The sequence below is a fragment of the Pholcus phalangioides genome, unplaced genomic scaffold (genome assembly GCF_987345545.1).
Source record: "Pholcus phalangioides strain wild (caught in Gottingen) unplaced genomic scaffold, Ppha-v1.0 ptg000009l_1, whole genome shotgun sequence".
Taxonomy (NCBI): domain Eukaryota; kingdom Metazoa; phylum Arthropoda; class Arachnida; order Araneae; family Pholcidae; genus Pholcus; species Pholcus phalangioides.
In genome coordinates this window covers 24,341,383-24,353,939 of record NW_028301602.1, presented here as the reverse complement: position 1 = coordinate 24,353,939, position 12,557 = coordinate 24,341,383, and the positions used below count along the sequence as shown (strand labels likewise).

Here is a 12,557-nt window from a genome sequence, read left to right as displayed (position 1 = left end):
GGAAATTCGAATCCGCTGCATCATGTTTACAGAAGTACCGTTAAGTTATTCCATTAAACTGTTTTATGATACTTTTAGTTAAGTTTTAATTACTGTTGTCATTTCTATAAAGAAACAATTAATTTTAGGTTTAAAATACAATGAAACGTTTTCATCAACATTATTTTTAATTTTTTTGCTTTAAAGCTTTAACAGCTTTACTTTAATAGATTGAAAAGGTGTTTTTTTTCACTTTCAAACAAGTTCAAAATTTTTCATTCAAATTTTTTTACCTGTTTCCAATTTCTTTCATTTAAATTTCTAAATAATTTTCCAAGTTATTTATCTTATCATTATCATTTACGCTTATTTTTTTACCGTTTTTGGACGTGTAATTTAACGAACTGTCTTAAAAATAGCGTGTATAATATTGAAATCAAAAACAATCATTCGGTGTATTCCTCGTGGCGTGTGCGCTGCAATGAGCAAAACAACCAACAAAGTAAATTTGTGAGCATAAAGTGTATGCGAGAGAGACATCAGTGCAAACGTCACATTTTTCCAGGGTAAAACTTGTTATCCGTGTAATTACTTATTTCATGTCTAAAATTACTTACATTAATCTAAAAACAAATATCTGTAACCTAAATATTTATAAATATTTACATTCATTTTATAAACGCTTACTATGAAAATCTCAAAAAACGGTTTAAAAAATCTAATTTATTCAAATTTTAACGCTAAATATTTGTGTTTCATTTAGAATAGCGTTTTATTTTTATTCACACAAAAATAACGTCAACGTCACGTTTGAATAAGCACCACGCGCCTCCAAAAGCATGTTCTTGAAACGCAAACACCAAGAAATATTATAATAACTCATAATTATGATGAAAATTGTTTTTTCGGGTTCGAAGACCGTCGTCTGTTTGAGTTAGTTCTCAACGTTTCCCCAACACTAGTGGTTGGCATCATCAGGAGAATTGATAAACAGGATCAAAGTCAAGTTTTCCGGAGTCTCAAATTGTATTTACGTACACTCGTGTACGTAAATACAACCCGAAAAAACAATTTTCATCAAATGATGGCCACGAAAACCTTATCAACTAACTCATAATTATGTTTATTAATTTTTGTCTGCGTTCGAGAAATATAACAATAATATAATATAATATATAATATAATAATTTAAATGTATTTTTAGACTCAAGTGCATTATTTCTGTATCGGTGGATATCGTTTGAACCCCTTTTAACAGTGTTTCAGAAAAATGCATCAAAAAAAATGAAGTTTTTTCTTTGTTTGTTGTTGCGCATTATATCAATTAAAAAGATAAACGAACTCAATTCGGACTTCATGGAAAAGAGCAAATGCTATTTTTTTGTCCCAAATATAATTATAAAAAATCACACAAATATAAAATTTTTCTATCGCCCGAGCTGGACTGCGGCGTCACTGTCAAGGGGATAGTCATGTGTTAGAGTTTCAATAATGTTAATTCAAAATTTTCATTAGAATTTTTCAATTCACCAAACATTTTTTAGAATTGTTACTTTTTTGGTTAGTTACTTTGTCAATTCGATCACCAATTTATCAGAATGTTGTTTTTCTAATGCACGCGTTTGTAATTTTAGTAAAGTGCTTTTCCGTTGGACCAAAGTGGACGATATCGCCTCTATTCAAGGTTCGATAGAATCTACAGATACAACATAGGATCTTCCCATGGCAGGGATCTTTACTCTTTCTTGAATCGCGAGAACTGCCTATTCTTATCATTAAACGAAGAGCATCCTAACGGCACCATAGACATACGTATGCTTGAAATTTATGTAGTTGTAATTCTTAAATGCAGTTTTTACAGGGTGTTTAATTGAAGGGTTGATGAAGAACTCACGAGCACGAAATCGGACACGAACATTTAGCACTTTTGGTTCTTCATGGTAGCACAATGGTACTCCTCGCGAGCAATAGTTGAATATAGCTGTCTAGGTTGACTTGTTGGAGTGGGGGGGAAATGGGAAAATTATTCAGAAAAAGAATGAAGGGGTTCAATGAAAATTCAAGTTTGAAAATTTAGGTGATTAAAAACACATAAATTTTGCGATTCCGAAACAAATATATCTAAACTGAAAACTGGCCTTAATAAGTGTAATAAAAATTTATAAAACAAAATTACAAAATTTCTAAATTACTATTTATCACACAAACATGTAATATTATATAAAACTGAAGAAAAATGAATATATTTACCAACACTTCTCTGAATTCGAAAACCCATCTTAGAAGTTGATCATCCGTAAAGAAAAATCCGTAAGAGACAAAACATTGATTTACAGTATAAAGACTGTAATACAAAGATCTAAATGCAAAAAAAAAACCTCTGGGAAAGTAGAAAGTAAGTCGGAATGAAATCCAGCTGTGTGAATCGACGGCAACGGCACGTACTGGCGACAAAACAAGAACAAAAATTAAGACGTCTTCTCTGCGGTTTTCTTGGCCAAAAAATGAATTCCAGTTCACCTATTTCCTCCTTGAGCGCGTTTTTATGCTGTAATAAAAACTCCGATCTCTTTCCTCTCTCTCTGCTGTCTTTCCGATGAACTCTTAGGACGACGATGCCTTCTAGCGATTTTTTCTCTTGCTTTTCTTCTCTGTAGTTTTAATGCATAGAGAGAAAAGAAAAACTAGTGAATTGTATATATAGACACAACGCGAAAAGACATCATACGCAGACATTTTCACTTTCGATATGATGAAATTTCAACAGCTTGACGTTTATAATTTATGGAAATTAGGTTACGTGATGGATAACGTGATTCTCTTTGAACGCGAATTTATGAATCTGTATGTGAAGCTGGTGAGAGTTGAAAATTCGATGAGCTACTGAATTTTTTATGACTAAGTAGAGTGACCATATTACACGTATTTCCAGAATTTTTCCTGAAAATCGCCTGTTTTTTTCTCGAACTTTCAACGAAACCTTGTTTTGACTTACTCTTTCTACATATTCTATACTCTCTCTCTAAATATATATATATATATATATACTTATTCTACTTCACATACAGCTTCACATACAGAGAGAGAGAGAGAGAGTGTAGAATAAGTATATATATATACTTATTTTCTCTTATTTCTCTCTCTCTCTCTCTCTCTCTCTCTACCTACTCTACTCTAAATCTCTCTCTCTACTTACTCTACTCTAAATCTCTCTCTCTCTCTCTCTCTCTCTCTACTTACTCTACTCTAAATCTCTCTCTCTACTTACTCTACTCTAAATCTCTCTCTCTCTCTCTCTCTCTACTTACTCTACTCTAAATCTCTCTCTCTCTCTCTCTCTCTCTCTCTACTTACTCTACTCTAAATCTCTCTCTCTCTTTCTCTCTACTTACTCTACTCTAAATCTCTCTCTCTCTCTCTCTCTCTACTTACTCTACTCTAAATCTCTCTCTCTCTTTCTCTCTACTTACTCTACTCTAAATCTCTCTCTCTCTCTCTCTCTCTCTACTTACTCTACTCTAAATCTCTCTCTCTCTCTTTCTCTCTACTTACTCTACTCTAAATCTCTCTCTCTCTCTCTCTACTTACTCTACTCTAAATCTCTCTCTCTCTCTCTCTCTCTCTACTTACTCTACTCTAAATCTCTATCTCTCCCTCTCTCTCTACTTACTCTACTCTAAATCTCTCTCTCTCTCTCTCTCTCTCTCTACTTACTCTACTCTAAATCTCTATCTCTCTCTCTCTCTCTACTTACTCTACTCTAAATCTCTCTCTCTCTCTCTCTACTTACTCTACTCTAAATCTCTCTCTCTTTCTCTCTACTTACTCTACTCTAAATCTCTCTCTCTCTCTCTCTCTCTACTTACTCTACTCTAAATCTCTCTCTCTCTCTACTTATTCTACTCTAAATCTCTCTCTCTACTTACTCTACTCTAAATCTCTCTCTCTCTCTCTCTCTCTCTCTCTCTCTACTTACTCTACTCTAAATCTCTATCTCTCTCTCTCTCTCTACTTACTCTACTCTAAATCTCTCTCTCTCTCTCCCTACTTACTCTACTCTAAATCTCTCTCTCTCTTTCTCTCTACTTACTCTACTCTCTCTCTCTCTCTCTCTCTCTCTCTCTCTACTTACTCTACTCTAAATCTCTCTCTCTCTCTCTCTACTTACTCTACTCTAAATCTCTCTCTCTCTCTCTCTACTTACTCTACTCTAAATCTCTCTCTCTCTCTCTCTCTACTTACTCTACTCTAAATCTCTCTCTCTCTCTCTCTCTACTTACTCTACTCTAAATCTCTATCTCTCTCTCTCTCTCTCTCTACTTACTCTACTCTAAATCTCTATCTCTCTCTCTCTCTCTCTCTACTTACTCTACTCTAAATCTCTATCTCTCTCTCTCTCTCTCTCTACTTACTCTACTCTAAATCTCTATCTCTCTCTCTCTCTCTCTCTACTTACTCTACTCTAAATCTCTATCTCTCTCTCTCTCTCTCTCTACTTACTCTACTCTAAATCTCTATCTCTCTCTCTCTCTCTCTCTACTTACTCTACTCTAAATCTCTATCTCTCTCTCTCTCTACTCTAAATCTCTCTCTCTCTCTACTTACTCTACTCTAAATCTCTCTCTCTCTCTCTCTCTCTCTCACTCTCTCTCTCTCTCTCTCTCTCTCTCTCTACTCACTCTACTCTAAATCTCTCTCTCTACTTACTCTACTCTAAATCTCTCTCTCTCTCTCTCTCTACTTACTCTACTCTAAATCTCTCTCTCTCTTTCTCTCTACTTACTCTACTCTAAATCTCTCTCTCTCTCTTTCTCTCTACTTACTCTACTCTAAATCTCTCTCTCTCTCTCTCTCTCTCTCTCTACTCACTCTACTCTAAATCTCTCTCTCTACTTACTCTACTCTAAATCTCTCTCTCTCTCTCTCTCTACTTACTCTACTCTAAATCTCTCTCTCTCTTTCTCTCTACTTACTCTACTCTAAATCTCTCTCTCTCTCTTTCTCTCTACTTACTCTACTCTAAATCTCTCTCTCTCTCTCTCTCTCTCTCTCTCTCTCTCTCTCTCTACTTACTCTACTCTAAATCTCTCTCTCTCTCTCTCTCTCTACCTACTCTACTCTAAATCTCTCTCTCTCTACTTACTCTACTCTAAATCTCTCTCTCTCTCTCTCTCTCTCTCTCTCTCTCTACTTACTCTACTCTAAATCTCTCTCTCTACTTACTCTACTCTAAATCTCTCTCTCTCTCTCTCTCTCTCTCTCTACTTACTCTACTCTAAATCTCTCTCTCTATTTACTTTACTCTAAATCTCTCTCTCTCTCTCTCACTCTCTCTACTTACTCTACTCTAAATCTCTCTCTCTACTTACTCTACTCTAAATCTCTATCTCTCTCTCTCTCTCTCTCTACTTACTCTACTCTAAATCTCTATCTCTCTCTCTACTTACTCTACTCTAAATCTCTATCTCTCTCTCTACTTACTCTACTCTAAATCTCTATCTCTCTCTCTACTTACTCTACTCTAAATCTCTATCTCTCTCTCTCTCTACTTACTCTACTCTAAATCTCTCTCTCTCTCTCTCTCTACTTACTCTACTCTAAATCTCTCTCTCTCTCTCTCTCTACTTACTCTACTCTAAATCTCTCTCTCTCTCTCTCTACTTACTCTACTCTAAATCTCTCTCTCTCTCTCTCTCTACTTACTCTACTCTAAATCTCTCTCTCTCTACTTACTCTACTCTAAATCTCTCTCTCTCTACTTACTCTACTCTAAATCTCTCTCTCTCTCTCTCTCTCTACTTACTCTACTCTCTCTCTCTCTCTCTCTCTCTCTCTCTCTCTACTTACTCTACTCTCTCTCTCTCTCTCTCTCTCTCTCTCTCTCTACTTACTCTACTCTCTCTCTCTCTCTCTCTCTCTCTCTCTCTCTCTCTCTCTCTCTCTCTCTACTTACTCTACTCTAAATCTCTCCTTCTCTCTCTCTCTCTACTTACTCTACTTTAAATCTCTCTCTTGAAAAAGTGTGATTGATTGTGCGGTCGTATGGGACATCGTGTCGTAAGGATCCAGGTTCGAAGACCGTTGGAAGGGAGCAGTGGTTGCCGGCTGAAGTTGAGTTTTCAGCGGTTTTCTAATTTCGAGGAGTGAATGTGGGCGACAAAATACAAGAGATATCTATAGTACGATGCAAGGGCGTAGCGAGGTGGGGGGACTTGGGAGTCTGGTCCCCCCCCCCCCGAAATGTGAGAAAATGACCGAAAAAAGGGAAAAAGATGGCCAAATCCATTGTTCTGTCACTTTGGTCCCCCCCTGAAATGAAAGTGGTCCCCCCCCCGAACGAAATTTCTGGCTACGCCCCTGGTACGATGTTTATGTGAGCCGATCAACCCGTTTCAAAAAGTCAGTCGGAAAAAGCAGGTAGACCTTCAACGTGATACGTACTTGCAGAACACGAAAATTCAAACATAATTCCCATTTTCACTTAACACATTCGCCATAGTCCCCACAAAGGTGGGGCTAACAGGGCCCGAGACAATTCTCATCTTTTGTTTTTTCACGCTATAAATTCACTATGCAGGGGTCGTAAAAAACCAAATCTACGGGCTTTCCAAAGGTTCAAATTGTGGGGCTTTTCCGCATTATGTTTTGTTTAGTGAAGTATATTTCTTATATTATATTATGTGAGTCATTAAATAGTAATAATTATGCTAATAATATCATTATTATTATTATATGATAATGATATTAATAAGTATAAAACCAATATAAGTTTCAGAAAATATATCCCGATGCGAATGTGTTAAAAATATGGGAGACAGATGGAGCACTAATATGATACGGAGAAATTCATAACTCTGACAGTATAAATGCGTCTTCCGGCATATACCAATCCGTTAGAACAGGGGTTCTCAAACTATGCGCCTCCAACCTTTGTCAAGGCACCGCGAAGCGGTGAACCTGACAAAGGTATTTCGGGGAGATTCTCTGTGAAAAAGCCGACCGAGCTCGCGGATAAACATTGAATACGAAAATGGGGAAAAAACGGGATTTTCCCGGACATCTAGCCACTGTAGTTACGGATACAATATAGAATCTTATGGGATCGCTCGGGATGTGAAACGATGGGGAGAAAAAATTGTTCGAAATTTCGTGATGTGCATAATGATTTTACTGAGCACTTTGTAGGCTTATTAATTATCTTTAATTATACGAGGATGAACCATTAAGTAAGTCATAAATTTATATATATATATTTATTTATTTATTTAGCACTTTTTATGATTATTAATTATCTTTAATTATACGAGGATGAGTCATTAAGTCATAAATTGATATATATATATATATATCTTAGACTAATAACAAGTACTTTTAAAGAATGTTAATAGATGACTGCATTATATCCAGCTTTATGATATTCATTTGATATCAACTCGCAGCATTCGCACGCATGCGTAATTCAGTTTTAAAATGGTGATCGTGCTCGATAATTGTACGATAGAGGGGGCAGGTGTAGCTCTCCGATTTTTATGAACAAAAAGACTTGATGAAAAAAATATTCACAAAGAAATATTTCCTGTTTATAAGAGAGAAGTGTTTATTGCATAAAGCAGCGCACAATTGGGTCGATAAATTTTCTCTCTCAAGGCTGCTCAAAAATTCATAACAATAATCGGAACGGGCATTTTGATTGAAACTGAACCAACTGTGCAGCAGGTGGAGGAATTGATTCGGGCTGATCGACATTTAGCTTCCCCTAACACAGGAGACAATTCAAAAAATTTGTTTAAAAATTTCAACATACATCTTACACACAGTCTCGACTTAGACCCAAACGATTTTTATCTGTTTAATCCTCCACTAAAAGAACTATCTTGGAAATGCATTGCAGATGGTGAAGTCCTAATGTGGCTGAGAAAGCAGACCAAAGAATTTTATGCAGCTGGTTTGGATGCACTGATAAAACGACGGGATAAGTTCATAAATATTGGTGGAGATTATGTTGAGAATATTGAGAATAAAAATAGTTTTGAAGTGATTATCTCACTGTAAGTTATTTTTCAATTGTCTTTTGTGACTGTCTTAATGACTCCCCCTACGGGCATATTAATTATTTTCCTTACAGCGAAGGCGATTCTAAGTTTAACACGAACGATTTTATCACAGTCAGTAATGTTTTCATTGCATTAACCTATCCATTAGCTTACAGCAGGTCATAAATTTATAAATGTGGGAATATGATTAAGAAATGTCTCGTAATTTTCAAGAACGAGCATTTAAATGTTTCCTCACACTATTATTGTAGGAAAGAGTGTGCAATGTGTGAAAACAAAAAAAACCATTCGAATAAATAAATTTAAACGTGATCAAATAGACGTTGAATAGGCTCTAAAACAAACAGGAAAAAAAGCACAATGCTAATTTCTCCCCTTCCCCAAAACAAAAGAACGTTCATTCAAGGTGTAGATATAGATACACGTCTGAATCATCACTAACATGCATTATTGAAATTTTGCGAAGATTGATGGGAAGGATTTTAATTTTGTACGTTTTCTAATGGCTAAAGATATGTTTTTCCTTATGTGTTGTTGCATCGCAAGTCATTGTAGTAACAGCATTTACAATTATTCACGCATAATACAACGGGCATAATAGCCTGCCGAGTGGTTTGCTTACGAATTCGGACATTGCTGGTAGCACTTCCTAGACACCGAAAAAGGATTCCTCAGAAGCAAACTCCACACACATACACGGCACGTTGGAAGTTCCACAAAGAAGTACTATTTACGAGGTGCATGTACGGTTTAGTAGACCTAGTCAAAAAACAACTGAGTACATATTATAACTGTGTCGGGAATATTATAAAATCTTTCAAATATTCGTTATTTTTGTTAATAAAATTCATAAATGCTTAAAGAAAATTGTTCTCTTTGTTGGGGGCTCGGTCGATTGCCCTTAAAACGGAAGGGTTTGAATTTCCAGCGTGTTCCCGCAACAGGCCGATTGCCCACTGTCTGATTTTCGTCATTGTAGGTGATGGTGTGGGGGGGATTTTAAAACTTCTCAAACATATATTATTTAAGTAACCTGTAATCATATGTAAAAATTACGTGTAATTTTGGAAAAGACCCTGGAAGACCGATCAAAAATAAGTTGATTTGCATGCCAGAAAATTTGTTTTTACTACCGACCTCTGCTGTTGACTTATAAACTTTAATTTGTGAATTAATACATGTTATAGGAATACTTTTATCTCTTGTTTTGGAGAAATTTATGTTGTAAATTATTATTTTGATGAAATTTAGTACAGAAGTGAATACTTCAATCTTAGAGAAATTGAATACAGTCGGTTAATAATTTTTTTTATATAAAAACAAAAGTTTGTTTTCCTTCTCCTCTTTCCAGATAGTTTCAGTTTCGGTAATTGTACGTACAAAGATAAATTAGCTTTGTTTTTAGTGACATCTATCTTTGACTTGATATGATACTTCTTGATTTCACACGTATAAATTTTAGTGAGATACCTTTATACTTTCTATCATTTCTTTCATCGGAAATATCAATTCCCCAATAATTAATAGAATTCTTGATTATTTTGATAGGTCGCATCCACTTATAAAAAAACGCATACAGTAAAATAACGGTTAATACGATGTCTCTTCTGTGTTCAGAGACCTTTAATCATTGAAATAAAGATTTCAAACTTAATGCCCGTTTTAATGTATTTCACAGTGCTCATTCATCAACAGTGCTCATTATGTTTCGAATGTTGGAAACAAGCAGGACAAATCTATCTCCCGATACATGTAAAATTCTTGAACGGGCATACATTTTTTATATGCCTATACGTTCGCTTCGTTCGATGCATTAAGATTTTCCATATGCTGTGTATTCCTAAACCTCAACAGTGATATTTTCGGAATGACGAGAAACACTGATTTCTACTTGAATGATTTTCCAAAAGGCTTCTTACCGATTTTGTTTCATCGCATCATCGTGAAATTAGTCTATTATTAGTCTTCTAGGATTATTTTCCAGCTCGCGATTATGAGGTAATTCCGAATCGGAACTTTCTATTTGTGCATCTCCAATTGATACATTCGTTCGTTTTGCTATATTTATAAATTTGTATAATCAAAATAAGGCACCAATTTCTTTTTTTCTCCCGTGCTTACTGGAAGCGATCCCCATATCCACAGAAATGAAGATTAATAAAAGAAAACACAGAATTATCTATGGTATAAGTGGAACTCCACAAGCATTAACTAAAAAATATTTCTCATGTAACTTGCTCGAGTCACTTGAAACCTTTATCAACTGTCGCGTGTTATAATAGGAAAAAGAAGGATGAACAACGTTTCGCTTGCTGTCCGAGTAAGGATAATCTGCCTAATAATTAACCTGCCATGTTAAGAAATCGGCGGAGGAGGGGGGTAAAGGGCAAACGACCTGTCTTTCTGAAATAAAGAGGAGGGTAATCGATTTATTTTATCTGAAAAACGACTCAGCGTGAGGCAATCGACCTACACCCCTTTGTAGCACTTATGAAGTAAATGATACTTACGAGAATTAGATAAGATTATACCACAATTGCCTTCCGTAAATCAAATGCTGCAGTTCAGTGATTCCAAACTGCATTCCGTGGAGTACTATTTTCTATATAATATCCTATTTGACGTATAGTAATAATGTGATTCTCATCGAGTATGTGACTCCACTTTTATAATGAAACCGAAGCGCCTCAAGATCGAGCATGCGTAAAGTGAATGTAAAAATTCTGTGAATGCCCGTTTCGGAAATGCGTAATCACTGTGAATCAAATCGATACGTATGTACTGCCCTGGGATATTCTAAGGGAGCCACGGATCAACATCAAGAAAGTTTCGTACCATGGCAAATGCTTATAGGAGGGCACACTCAGAAACTTTCTTTCTTCCTTTCAAGTCGAGCACAACTCCGGGCTATCGCTATGGCCAGTTTACTACTACTAACTCACACATGCACCTCGTCCACATTTCTCTTTGGGATTTCTAACGAAATGGTACACGTTGGAATGTGCGTGTACGTACGCGTTGTGAATCTAACGTGAAGTTTGTTACTGTGTAATACTTGGTATGTGTGGTGGTGCCATCAATTTTTCTATGACGGGAGTGTAATCATTGAATAATTGTGCTGTTGTAGGCTTGTTGCTCTCTGTAGCGAGACTTTTTTACGGGGAGATCGGCTCGCGTTCGCGCCTCGATGTTGGGAACCACAGAAAACCAACTTCAGCCGGCCACCACCTGTGACAGCGATGGGGTTCGATCCCGGGATGCAAGTCCATGACTATGACCTCTATGGGAAGTTTACTACTGATTGAGTTGTGCCGGAAGTGTGTGTGTGTGTGGACCTAACAGTCTGAGTGCGTATCTAGTATTGTGTGTGAACTTTTATCGCTGCCATCTTTATATTTCAATTTGTGAGTGAAATGTAATTGATTGAATTTTTTTACCGTTGTAGGTCTGTTGCTCTCTGTGGCGAAACAGGAAGATAAGCTCGCATTCGCGCCTCAAACTTGGGAACCATAGAAAACCAACTTCAGCAGGGGCACAGAGACTGGTGGAAAAGCACAAATGTAAATCGTTCAAGTGGAATACATCAACCCTAGTTTTACGAACTTAATTCGCTCCTGAAGGTAGTTCATAAACAGAATTGTTTGCGAAGTGAAGTAATTTTTCCCCATAGGAATTAATGTGAAATAAATCTATTCCGAAGATTTTTAGTGTGAACTTCTACTGTGCTGCTCGTTTGCATAACCAATACGGTTACCACTAAATCAACACTACTAAATCACACATGCACGTCGTTCACATTCCTCTGCATTGTAAACTTAACGTGAAGTTTGTTTCTGAAGAAGGCTTGTTATATATAGTGCTGCCATCTTCCATCAATTTTTCTAACCATGATCTAAAAACTAACACTGTGAATTGATTAAACCAGCACTCAATTGATTAAACCAACCTTGTGTGTGAATTCATTAAATCAACACTGGAAAAAATTACCATAATTCGAAAAAAATAAAATGCAAACGGATTGAAAACACAATGTAAGGGCGAAATCTGGTTTCGTGAATATGTATCATCTAACTTATAATCTCATTATCAAAGCCCTCGCTGTGCTGATCGAGTGGTCATGGTAATGGATTCCGGGTTCAAACCGAACCGATTGTCACAGTGGTAGTCGACTGAAGTTGGTTTTCTGTGGTTCCCAACTTCGAGGCGTGAATGCGAGCCAGTTAAAAAAGTCTCACTACAGGAAGTTACGGGCCTATAATGATACAATTATTCAATCATTACACTTCAGTCGTAGCTGGAAAATTTTGTGTCATCACTACACACACATATAACAAGCATTACACAAAAACAGACTTCACATTAGGCTCACAACACATACACGCATATTTTCCAGTACGGCCCAGGTCATGTTCGACCACCAGCTAAAGTCTCTGCATTGAGAAAGAGCGGCGTGCCATGATCTGGTTAAGAGGAGAGGAGAGTATCAAAGCCCTCAAAATGTCCGCTTGTATTACTGTCTGGCCC

General features: G+C 36.4%; 1 protein-coding gene across 1 annotated transcript in view; it reads right to left on the bottom strand.

The window, feature by feature from the left end:
- Positions 1–2,626, bottom strand: part of LOC149082571 (uncharacterized) — a 52,689-nt gene extending 50,063 nt beyond the window's left edge. The window contains exon 1 of the mRNA XM_089236765.1: positions 2,230–2,626. Coding sequence (XP_089092891.1) covers positions 2,230–2,257 — 28 coding nt within the window. The 5' untranslated portion in view covers positions 2,258–2,626. The remainder of the gene's footprint in view (positions 1–2,229) is intronic.
- Between the last annotated feature and the right edge of the window lie 9,931 nt (positions 2,627–12,557).